Genomic DNA, 13,827 nt, shown 5'->3' with positions numbered 1-13,827 from the left:
AGGAGGGCCAGCAAGGCATATTGAACTCTATTACTTTTCTAAATGCCAAATTCGAGGAGATGAAAAAGACCACCGAGCGACTGGAGGGAGAAAATCACGAGCTCAAACAAAAAAATCAGCAGCTGGAGGGAAGAGTGGACGATCTGACTCACCAAATTAATGACCTTGATCAGTACCACCGTCGGGTCAACCTTGAAATCGCCGGCGTGCCGGAAGAAAAGGGTGAAAACCCTGAAAAGATCGTCTTAAAGATTGCTCAAAAGATCACCGAAGATGTGAGCGCTGGCGACATCGACATTGCTCATCGAATAGGAAAAGAGGATGATCAGCGGGGACCACGGCCGATAATCGTGAGATTCACCAACCGACGCTCACGAAACATGATCTACGACGGCCGAAGAAAGCTACAGCACTTCACCACGAAAGATTTCGGGCTCCGCAGCAGCTCTAAGGGCAACGGACGGATCTACGTCAACGAAAACCTTGTCGCGTCCACCAGGGAGCTGCTGAAGGAAACTAACAGAGCAAGGAGGCTGGCCGGATACAAGTACCTGTGGACCCACAACGGGCGAATCTACGTGAAGAAAAACGACGGAGGCGCAATCAGTGTCATCAACAGGAAAGAGGACCTGTCAAAGCTACAGTAAATATACGAATTATACCTCTGTTTGTTGTCTACCACTATGATCCTTCCGCTAAATGCTGGATAACAATATTTTTCCTTTTAATCTCTTAACAGATGATGACTTTGTTACTTTATTTCAAAAAGACCGAAATGTACCTGCTAGAAACACCAAGTTTGATAGGACTGCAACTAGAATCTTAGCCGACAATCTAGACGAACTTAACATTGAGTTTAACAGCCACGATGAAGCGTGTCAACTTGCTCAATCGCCATACTTTACAGAAGCTACCCTTAGAGAATATCTACGAATGCTAGAACGAGACGAATTATTTTGTTTCCATTTGAATATAAGAAGTGCTAATCGAAACTTTGAAAAGCTTCGCTTATTTCTTGATAATATTGATTTGCCCATGTTACCTATCATAGGCCTCTCTGAAACGTGGTCTGTTGAAACTCCAGCGTCAGGTCCAATTAATGTTCTTGCTGATTATGATATTGTCATTAACAACAGATCAAATAGACCAGGTGGTGGAGTAGCTATATATGTTCCCCGAATATATGATTACGCTATAAAGGAAGAACTGAAATATATGAATGATGTAATAGAATCATTATTTATTGAAATTTCAGTCTGTAAGGGCAAAAACATTCTGCTTGGAGTTATATACAGACCTCCTCAATCTAATTATGATGATTTTATGAATATTATGAACGATATTTGTCGAAACGATGCATTCCACAACAAGGATTGCATCATCATGGGTGATTTCAATATAAATCTTCTGTCAAGCAGTAATGCTGCCTGTGATAACTTCCTTGATAACATTTTACAAGCCTCATTTCTGCCTCTTATTTCTAAACCAACAAGAATTACTGGTCATTCTGCTACTCTTATTGATAACATTTTTGCTATTGAGCAAAACCTTAAACCTTTTCCAAAATCTGGCATAGTGGTGAGCGATATATCAGACCATTTTATGATATTTTGTCACTTTGATATTGGACCAAGGAGTCAAAGTACAATTCGAAGGCATGTATTTCGTCGTAAATTCACCCCTGAAAACATCGCTCTAGTTCAAGAAAAACTTCAATCTGTGGACTGGTCAATTGTGTATGACGCAAATGAAAATATTGACCAAGCATATGATAATTTTCTTTATCTTTTGAATAATTGCCTAGGTGCATGCATTCCATTAAGGAAATGTCGTACTCAGGATTACAAACGAATCCCCAAGCAACCATGGGTTTCCAAAACACTCTTACGCTCAATAAATCGCAAGAGTACTTTATATGTTAATTTTATCAAAAACCGTGACGAAACCTCTCGAATGAAATATATCTCATACAAAAATATTCTTACCAATACAGTCAGATTAGCTAAAAAGAAATATTTTGCGGACCAATTGAGTCAATTCAAATGTGATATCAAGAACACTTGGAAAGTAATAAATACCGTTTTGAATAGAGGGAAGGCTGTAAATCTCATTTCTAAAGTTCAAGTTGATAATACTATCATTGAAGACAAGTCTGAAATTGCCGAGATTTTTAACTCATACTTTTCAAAAATAGGTTCAAAATTAGCACAAACTATCACTCGAAGTGATAAATCATTTTACGAATTTCTTTCCTCACCAAACGACTCCTCAATTTTTTTCAAGCCAATTGACAGGCAAGAATTAATCAAAATTGTACTTCAGCTCAAAGCAAACAAAGCCCCTGGCTATGATGACATTGGCAATGTCCTTATCAAAGACATTATACATTGTATAGCAGATCCTTTATTGTTTTTATATAACCTTTCACTACAATCTGGTCAAGTACCATCTAAAATGAAACTCGCAAAGGTGACTCCAATATTCAAGAAAGGAGACAAATTATGTATCAGCAACTATCGCCCAATATCTTTGTTAACTTCGTTATCAAAAATCTTAGAGAAAATTGTTCATTCAAGGACTACTACCTTCCTTGAATCTCACAACATCATATCCGACTCCCAATTTGGCTTTAGAGAAAAACATAACACAACTCATGCCATTCTAAGTTTAATAAATACCATTTCAGCTTCAATCGAAAAATCCTGTCATACTATCGGTTTGTTCTTAGATTTTTCTAAAGCATTCGATACTATAAATCACGACATTCTGTTATACAAACTTGCGCACTATGGTATTAGAGGCAAGGCTCTGGAATGGTTCGAAAGTTATCTTTCTGGAAGAAAGCAATTCGTTACCATTGATGGATATAATTCGTCTACGGTACCAATCACGTGTGGAGTTCCCCAAGGAAGCCTTCTTGGTCCACTGTTATTCTCTATTTATGTAAATGACATTCGATGTTCTTCGAGTGTTCTTTCTTTTATCCTTTTTGCTGATGATTCAAACATATTCTATACTCACAGTGATCCTAATAAGTTAGTAGAAGTTTTAAATGTAGAACTTACACATGTAACAAATTGGATAAAAGCAAATAAATTATCTTTAAATAAACAAAAAACCAATTACATGTTATTTAGTAACTCTGTTAAACAACTTCCTGACCAAGTGATATTTGATAATTCTGTCATTAAAGAAGTCAAGACTACAAAATTTCTCGGTATTACAATTGACAATAAGCTAACTTGGAATTGTCATATTGATAATATTTGTAAGATAGTGTCAAGAAATATTGGCATTATTAATCACGTTAAACGGATTCTCCCCAAGTCAGTGCTTCTTATGTTATATTCAAATCGTATTCTTCCTTACCTTAATTATGGCGTGATGGCATGGGGAAATGCAATACAAACAAAAATGGACAGGGTACTTCTCTTGCAGAAAAGAGCGATGCGTTTAATATGCAATACCGCTTATAGATCACACACTGATGTCTTGTTTAAAGAAAACCGTATTCTTAAGATTACTGATTTATATCGTCTTCAGCTGGGTTGTTTTATGTACAATGTAGAAATTAACGCTACCCCTGCTGTATTTAAGGAAATGTTTCGAAAAAATAATGTTATACATAATTACTCAACAAGGAATGCGAATGATTATCATCTTCCTAAAAATAGAACTAGTTTTGGTAACAGAAATTTCATGTTTACTGGTCCTAAGCTTTGGAATTCCTTTGATCGTTCACTAAAACAAGCTCAGAGCTTGAATAGCTTTAAGTATAAGCTTAAAACTTTGTTTCTTGATAAGTATTGATAAACAGTTTTATGGTAATAAAACGTATATGTATACTTCAATCAATGTTTTCTAGAAGTACTTTCATTAAGTATACTTGGAAGGTTATCTTCTGTTTCATTCATTATTCTAATGGTATATAATGCACACTGTAAACACTTTATACATAAACCTGTGCTTTGTAACATATACATGACTTATTGTATATCCATAGTACGGTTCATAATTGTGCCCTTGTAAATAGTGTATATATGGTGTTTTTGTTATTCCACTCAGCCTTATCTTTGATACTATTTTGTCTATAATATGTAGGGGGACTACATTTAACAAGCAGTGCTTCTAAGTAGTCCCCTCCACATTTGTACATGGTGTGATTTTATCTCAGAATATCACGATATTTTGTATATACATGTTATATACTCTGTATAGTATTGATATTATATCCACTATGTGTTATACCCTGTATATTTTATCATATAATGTCCACTATGTGGAATATGAATAAATTTCATTTCATTTCATTTCATATCGAACTTGAAACCTCTTTATACGTGTTTGTACTTTTACAACGGTTATTGGCCTCATTAATGAATTCATTCAAATAATTATAACTTTCGTTCCCTGGTATGTGACTTGCTGTTTAAAGTTCATCCTTGGAGATATAGTAGGGCCTAAGTTGTCAATTATTCTCGTTTTTATAAAGTCGACAATTCGTGTGATGATTAGCCAAAGGTATGTAATGCGTACTATCATTTCCCTGGTTAATAAAACGTATTGCCCTGTTTCTTATGATGGCTTGGGCAGCGACGACATGGAGAGAAATCGGAAGACAAACATTATTAACGCCCAAATAGCTCGTGTTCCTTTTGGATGATATTCTGACTCTTGTCATATGTGTATTTTTTAGATGTAGGACCTATTTGAGAAAGTGACAGAAAGCTGTGTCGCTACTCAAAAGTGTGCTTCTTTATTTTGTTTTGTTTTTTAATCAGAATGTTTGTAATGATAGCTGTTTGTAGTGTGTTACGTGTAGCTGACATGTGAGAGGTCAAGTCTGCAAAGAATTTGACTAACAGCTTTGCGAAGTAGCAGCGCTAATTGCCTATTGAATTGCGTATACTGAGGAATTCCGAATGAAAGAACTCGGAAGACACTGTTCACGCCTTGTATCCGAGAAAACCCCGCATCAACGAAGCCTTGAACAATGAAAGGTAAACTTCCTGCTATGAAGGGGTGGATAATCACGCAACCAGTATTCTTTCTTCGCCATTGATAGCAGAATCAGTGACGTAATAGAGCAACAGTGTTGGAGAATCGGCATTATGTCTGCTAATTTGTAAAATAATTTTTCAGTCCCCTTTTGTGTTCAGAACCACAGTCAGGGACGCTAACTTCCTTTATCTCCTACAAGCTATCGTTACTCTCTTAAAACTTGAATTTTATGAAAGGTTGAAAAGTGATCGCGGAATCAGTTCTTCTGCGTGACACCAGGCTTTTATAATAGCATACCAAGCTTAAATCGTTTACCTGTATAGAAAGGGCGGGAATACACACTTATCGCAATCATCCGGATTTGAGAGTGATACACTCTACTATTTTCTTCATCTTACCCCCGACAAAGACCATGGTGATTCAAAACAAACAAACAAACAAATCAACAAGCAGTTGCATTATATCAGAACGTACAGAATTTTTGTGTTTCATGTATGTATGGGTCATCTCTTGATGTATAGTAGGCATTTGTTGTCGTTTTTACAGCGTTTCCTAATAAATGCCTTTAGCGAAAACCCAACACAACTTTTATCAAGGAGGGAAGGGAACTTAAATTTAAATATAACATAGTTTACAGAAATCAGACATGTAAATAAGGCAATAATACACATCCGCATTGTGGATGGCCGATCGTAATCTTTTACTTTGACTATTAAACTTGATCGCCTGCATTTACATGCTTTTTCTAATTTCTTGTACTTTGCCTCATTTTCTCTTTTTTTTTAACAATTGCTTGCAACATTAAAAAATCGTAACACAGTCTGCTATCCCACAATATAATGTTCCATTTGATTCGTCACTTATTGTTGGTCGGATGACGCCAAATGTTGGAATCTCGAGCGATGATACATGGCATTCTGTTTGTTGGTTTTCGTCTCATCGCTCAAAAGAATTTTGACTACGATTACAGAGGTATCATCTACAAGACTTAATTGATGGTTTACAGAAGTGATCATCAATTCAGTAAGGATTAGTCAAGTCATGAATTCACTTTACCCATCATGTCTAATCAAACTACGACATTGTTGGGGTAACCGCGCCTTTTTATTCTCATTGTTCAAACTAATTCTTGACATAATCAAAACAAATCATTCTTTATACAATTTCTCAAAATACTCAAAAGATGGCCTAAGTCAAAACTTTCTACAAAGATTGCATACGGCAATTTTTACTACGGCAATCTTTACTGGCCTAAACAAGTTTTCTAGTGCTATCAGTTCCCCCTATGACGATGACTTCGATTGCGTTTTGAACTTGTACCGAACCACTTTCAAAACAGCTATTACCTTTATAGTTCGATTAATGAACCAGTCTTTTGAATTCATAACCAACATTCGTAATCGTAACCATACAGTAACATAATACTGTCAATAACAGTTGGAAAATGTAAATGTTATAATAATAGCGAAAAAAAAAATGAGTAACGATTATCTTCATACATTCTAATTCCTAAGTGATGGCGCTACGAAAATGACACATGGTTTGACTGCTGCTTCAAGCAAATAAAAGTAAAAAGGAATGGGATATACTTCTAATGATAGTACCCGTACAATCCCACTGTATTTGGTAACGTTTGGTTACGTTTCTGTGCGCTTTACGTACGGAAAATAAAAGGCGGATTGATGCTATTAACATGCTAACACATAACGCATTCAAAATGTTTTTTAAATACACCGTGTACAATGTAATGTTTTAGTATACGGTTTGAAACTTTGAATTTGCGAGTCCTTTACAGAGTTATAAGGGTTATTACATTATCAAGCAAAAATTAAAGTATTTAGGGATTCGGATTTGCTCAGAAGACTAACAATGCTATACATATATGGCGATCGTTCGCAACAGAGACAATCCCCTTCAATAGATATACAATGTAATATATTCTGTTTTCATAAATTGAAAGAGAAACGAAAAGAAGTCAACTTTTTAACTTCATTTAGCTTTCTCACCAATTGAACTTGATTCGATCTGCCATGCATGATATCGCTGTGTGTTCTATTAATTCTATTAGATTATTTAATTGTCGTGCTTGGGTTTTTTTTTTATGCAGAATATTACAGGTAAGTTTAATTCATTGAAGTTCATATAATATTTGTACATGTGGCGTGTTCGTTGTTTTGTATTTTCATTTTTATAATGTATCACGTGTCCATTATCTGATTCTGACCACGAAAATATGGCGACTGTTTAAATGCGGAGTACGTACTGGAAAAACTAATGTCCCCTGCCAGTATAGACAAAATATTCTAGTCTATCCCCGCTTGAAATGGAAATGAAATAAAAAAAAAACAAAAAAAAAAAAACAAACCGAAGTTCGATTTTCAGCAGATTTCAACCGTTTTGTATAGTGCCTGATACATGTAATGGATACAATTCGATAGCACATAAGCAATCACATAACTTTCGGGAATAAATGTATGTCTTAATGATTGTATCTCATGGAAGAAAACTCGTCTCCTTGCTTGAATTTTGGCTTCTTCCTTTTCAAGCTTGCGGGAAAGAAATAGTTGAACATCAATCGCAATCATAAAGAGAGGCACATCCTTAAAAATAAGCACAGGAGTATTGAGACACACTACGAAATAAAAAACGGGCCTTTTATCACTATTGACAACGCACGCATGACATGCTTTCTTTTTCGGGGGGGGGGGGGGTAATACAATCGATTATTCTGAAGGTTTGTTAATCACACAATGAAATATGGTTCGCTATTAGCTTAGGTTCGTACTAACAAGAAAATTAAATGCGGTTCCTTTTTCCGGTGGTTCCTTTACCGAAAGTAATCAAGCAATCATTTATTCTGATAAGGTTTGTGAATACAAAACGAAGTGAGGAAAGCCTAAGTATTAATTCCGATTATTTGTCAGTATAATTGTCTATACTCCACTTCTCAAATGCAGAAAGATTGTAACTGCAAATGTGATGAAAAAAACAAACAAACATTTAGCTTAAGCTATAGCTTAAGCTACAAGTTAATGGTTCTTTATATGCTATGGTATTACAAAAGTGACTGAGAATAAGAAGTATATCTATGATTCATATAAATCCATCGTGAAGCTGTCAAGCCTACATCAACCTTTGCTTCTGATACGTATAGTATGTGCAGCATTGGCAAGCGTGATAAGCGATAATTACTGTGCACGCAACGCCTATAAAGGAAATGTGCCTAATATGGCGGGAATTCAGAATGTTACGGCTGTATACAGCTGCAGCAGAACAGACGCGACCACGCCGTACAATGCATTTCACTGTATTTGGTAACGTTTGGTTACGTTTCTGTGCGCTTTACGTACGGAAAATAAAAGGCAGATTGATGCTATTAACATGCTAACACATAACGCATTCATTTTTTTTTTTAATACACCGTGTACAATATAATGTTTTAGTATACGGTTTGAAACTTTTAACTTGCGAGTCCTTTTAAAGTTATAAGCAGGTTTATTACATTATTAAGCAAAAATTAAAGTATTTAGGGATTTGGATTTGCGCAGAAGACTAACAGTGCTATATATGGCGATCGTTTGCAACAGAGACAATCCTCAACAATAGATATACAATGTAATTCTGTTTTCATGAATTGGAAACGAAACGAAAAGAAGTCAACTTTTTAACTTTATTTTGAATAGCTTTCTCAACAATTGAACTTGATTTGATCTGCCACGCATGATCGCTGTGTGTTCTATAAATTCTATTGAAATATTATATAATCGGCGTGCTTGTTTTTTATGTAGAATATCACAGGTAAGTTTAATTCATTGAAGTTCATAATGTTTGTACATATGGCGTATTCGTTGTTTTGTATTTTCATTTTTGTAATATTTTTTGATATTTCTTTTAAACATAACAGTTCAGATCCACATCTTCATTACACATAAATAGTGGGAGAAAACGGAGAAACCAACTTGAGACGAAACAAGTCAACTGTTAAAGCAATCTGCTTCTTCTTGAAGTCATGCGTGGAATGAGGACCGAAAAAAGCCCTCAATGAAACAAAGACGACAGCTATGCCATTCTGCGCCCATAAAATTGTAGATATATGTCATTAAAGCCACTATTTACCATTTGCAGATGAAACAAAAACCCAGCTTTATAGCTTCGAAATAGTTCTAAAATGTGAGCCATGGATAGAAACAACGACTGTGAAATTTGATTTTGTTACATACAAATAATATGAATGTTTATAGACTAAACAGTCTACGCTTATTCATTTTTTAAAGACAAAAAGTAGTGACATCTCCGTACATTCTAGGCTTAATTGCAAAAACTTTTACATGGAAGATATTTCGCGATAAAACGGACCCACACATGCGCATCAAATGCAATATCTCGAGCATGTTTTTTTTCATCACCGCTCCCAGTGGTTAACAGTACCTTTAAAGATTAAATATTCATTCAACATAACATAATATGTCTATACATAAATAACAAATTGTTCATTCAGCCTGACTCTTTTATATGGAAGATAGATGGATAATATAGAGATGATTTTTTTTTTATTGCTCTCTGATGTATGATGTGCTTGATGTCATGTCATTGTTACCTTTGTCTTGTTTATTCGACCTCGGGGTTTTCCTGTAGTTGCACAAATGACATAAACAGTCAGTTAAATATAATCAATAAAACAGAGGGTCTAACTTTTTTATTTTTGTTTTGGTCTACATATGTTAAGATGCCAATAACTCTGATATTATTAACTTCGGCAGAGGTGCATTTTTTATGTAGTGTAAATGTTTCAAATATAGATACAATGTAATGATAACAAAGGAGTCCTTTTTGCTTTTCATCTCGTAATTGTTTTACTTCACTCTGACGTTAATACAGTGCTTTCATCGATTATTCTGCATTGATGGTACAATTTCCCAATTTTTATTTCAAATTTTTATGTAAACTCACACAGTTATTCTTCGGACTTTTTGAAGAGTAATAATGAAAACCGAGTACAAAATATACCATTTCTGAAGTCTGGAAGAATCGGAGACGATACATCTTCTTCCTCTTGGTCTCCGAAAATCTTCAATGTAATCCCTGTTTGAAACAATAACAATAAATTGGGAGATATTTGCATTCAATTTTACCAATGAAAATTATCTAAAGAACGCGTTGGTACAGTATGATAGTTTAAAGATGTACGGACACAAATAGGATTTCTTGGATTAGGCTGATGAAACGTTGTCTGCAGTGTGCTTGAATTACTGTTTGTTTGTGTTTTGTATAAGAAGGAAAATGGTTATCAAAGAATATAGCATGTATGTCTGCAACTTATTCCAAAAGGAAGTAACCATAGACAAGGACAATTTACTGGGGGTTTTTTTCTCTCTTTTTTTCCCCCAATCATAAAGACAGGTGCGAAATAAATGACATTAAAAGAGATTTACTTCGGTAGATCTTGATCTACTTAAATTCCGTTATTATTAGTCTTACATTTGAAGTTGACAAACATGGTAAATATAGCTATAAGAGAACATGATTAATTAAAATTTGTTTTGTCGCGATTTTTTTATAATGGCATGTTAATAAAGATGTCACAAAACAGAAGACAAGGCTCATGTGTGTTGTACATTAAACATAGATAGGAACGCAAAAAGTTGCAAACAAATCTAACCCATAACTTTATGACTTGCCCTCACAGATTCTTTTCATTAAAAACAGGTTGACGAGAAATTTTCGTGAATATAAAGCTCTCGTCGCATTAAATCTTTTCGATATTTCATGTCAATTCGTTTTTTTTTATTTTTTTTTTTTTTACATGATAGCTATTTGCAAATAATGCCACCTGCCTTTCTTTCTAATGACAACCACGGACACAAGCGACGCGACCCAGACGACTATTCCAAGAAAGATGAACAAGGCAGTAAAATCCGGTTTTGAGGTTGGTTCTTCGACGATATTTTTTCCTGCAGTAATCAAAATCAAAATGTGTATAACTTGCCTTACACATTGTGTCACCGAAAATATTTCTCCCCCCACTTACTTCATCATGCAAAGCTTCAAACAACATATAACTTACCATTAGTTTTGTTAGTATTTTTTTTATTACCAATTAAGCTACAGCGGGGTAAAGCATTGTGTAGTTAAAATACAAAGTAATGATGTGTAGTGAAAACGAAATAGGTCCATTGAAGATTGCGTATTGGTGGCCCGCTACAACAAAAGGATCCTAAAGTTGCTGACGGGTGAGCCGAGAAAATCGAGTTTAATGTCAGATCATCGAAATCCGTCAAAACGTTCAGAAATCTATTTTTGACATTAATTTTGTAGTATACTGTTTCTTCTATCATCTCCTGAAATTTCGAAGCTAAATAATCAACTGAAAGGCAAGAGAAAAGCATTTTTCTGGACCATGATTATCTGACTTTTAACGGAACAGCAATGTGTCCGAAGATTTGGATTTAGCGCCGCAGCTAGACTCCGCCCCTAGCAACGAAGGAGTGATCTCACTGGTCAGTGCGTGGCATCCTGGTTAATGATTGGTCGCTAAGCTTGAATGAACATCGCGGAGGTTGCTAGGAGCGTCCCTTCTTTTGTCAAACGATGAAAAATGTCTTGCTTTCCCTTGATCATGATAGTGTCAGAAGGACAACTTTGAAGGCGGTTTTCTCGAAACGCTGATGTCCTAAACCACTCGACATGCGCTAATAAAATCACCGAATGATTTTATGAGTCATGTTACATATGACATTTAAGTGGAGGAGTAAGGAAATAATGTCATGTCATTTTCATAATTTTTTTTTCCTTCGACTTTCGGATCCTTTTCTTGCAGCGGGTCACATTTTATTTCATTCTTGTTTTTTGGTTGAGGTCCACGTTTCTCGTAAACACTGTCTGAAATATCAGAAATGTGGTACTATGTAATAAAGACGGTCATAATTTCCTACAGGTTCGCTGAGAGCTTAAATTTTTCGGTTGTTGGTTTGTTTGATTGTTAATCTCTATATTGTTTTCTCATGCAATATAATATGTATACAATCGGTATTGGAAACCGTCGCCTATACTTTTCTTTTCTAGCAGCCAGCTCCATTTTCATTTTCTACAGATTTTTTTTTTTTTTTTTAACTTTCACATTGCAAGCTAATTACACGTCTTCCTTGTTGATCCGTGTACAAAAACCTAAACCACTGACTCCAAATGAAGAGCTTGCAACATAAAGGCGCTAAATCCATTGAAAAATGATGGATTTAGCGCCTTTTGGAAGCAAGCTCTTCAAATATACCCTTCACTTTAATTTTACTTTTCTCGTTAATGTAGCATGGCATTTGTTTAAGCGTTTGCTATCAAAATTATCTCTGGCTATTCTGATTATCTCAGTTTTACCTTCTAAGCGTTCTTACGACTACTTGCAGCGTTCTAGGCTAATAATTGCCGTAGAACATTGCCATTCAGTGAAGTTGGTGGAGACTTTATAGGTCTTCAAAGAGTTATGGTGTCCATATCACTTTAACCACTGGGTTGTATTTTTCTTGTATAAACAGTGTTTTGTATTTTTCGATATGTATAGCAACAAAAATTCGCTGCCCTTGATTTTTTTTTATTGTGATGACTCACGAAAGGTGAAACGGGTCAACCGGGCCAATTGTTAGTTTTCCATATTTTCTGAAAGAACATTTCTCCTTCTATATTAGTCTTTAGTTTGGAATCTTAAATTGAATGGGAAAGTGGGTTTTCAGCTTTTCAAGAGAAGAAAAAACAGGAGGCCTACATTTAAAAATTAGCCCCCAGAGTTTGGTTCCCAATCAGTGCCGTTTCCCTAACATGCGCCGACCAGGAATTGCAAGAATACATTTAACACTGTATTGTTTAACCCTACAAAGCCCAAACTACTTTTACCTCTTCTAGGCCGGGGGGGGGGGGTGCGCATTGTGCCATCCCTCTATATAAATTCTTTATCATATGTGACCGTGCACCTCAAAACGAACATAAAGTCGCACACACTGATTTTGCTTGAGGACTGAAAATAAGTGAAATTGGTCAACCTAGCCGAACTTGACTTTTTCATATTTTCTAAAAGAGCGGGTCTTCTTTTACATTATGCTAAAATTTGGTATCATAGAAAGTGTGTTTTTTAGCAGTTTATCTCGAACATTTTTGGTAGAATCGTGTGATTGGGTGTGTCTTTAGAATCCTTTTTTTTTTCAGTTCTGAAAAACCTTGTCAACACTCTTCACTTTAAACTCTAATAACGTTTGAAAGAATAGTGCTACTGCTTTGAAAGTTGGCATTAATTATGGACAGAATGTGGTAATGAGGCATGCTTAATTTCAGTTTAATCTAATAATCCCTTCATTGTTGTTAATCTGGTGGTTTACTTCTTGTTTTTTTGTCCCATTCATCGCACAGCCAGCACGGTTTGGTAAAGATTAAGCGCTTGAAGAGACACTGTACTTCACAGCCTCTTTTCTCAGTTCACACTTTTCCTGAGTTTGTGCTTTCTTTCCAATATTTAGATATGTTAGGAGAGTCCATTTGATTTCAGTTATACATCATTTTAAAGCTTAAAGTCTGTTCTTTCAGAATATGGTCTTAACTAAAAGTTCATGTTTGGCGACTTTTTGTTTGTTTTTAGGTGCAGGGTCACATATATATATATATATATGTATATATATATACCTTTTTTTTTTTTGGGGGGGGGGGGGTCAGAAAGTACCTACAGTTTTGAAAAAAGTGATCTGACGAAGATAAAGGACTAGCCCAAAATATAATTATAAAAACTTTGTGACTTTTGCATGCACACGCTAGCCTTATAAGCACTACATTAGTTAGAAGTATGTGCAG

The 13,827-nt window shown here is 35.3% G+C and overlaps 1 protein-coding gene across 1 annotated transcript; it reads left to right on the top strand.

Moving 5' to 3' along the window:
- The first annotated feature begins 59 nt into the window (after nt 1–59).
- On the top strand, nt 60–647 carry LOC140246717 (uncharacterized). Its single transcript, XM_072326057.1, has one exon. The coding sequence runs from the start codon at nt 60–62 to the stop codon at nt 645–647; it is 588 nt and encodes a 195-aa protein (XP_072182158.1).
- Nucleotides 648–13,827: the final 13,180 nt, after the last annotated feature.

This window comes from Diadema setosum, chromosome 3, assembly GCF_964275005.1.
Source record: "Diadema setosum chromosome 3, eeDiaSeto1, whole genome shotgun sequence".
NCBI classification, from domain to species: Eukaryota; Metazoa; Echinodermata; class Echinoidea; order Diadematoida; family Diadematidae; genus Diadema; species Diadema setosum.
Note: the sequence above shows the minus strand (reverse complement) of the source record. Positions and strands in the feature narration are given on the sequence as shown.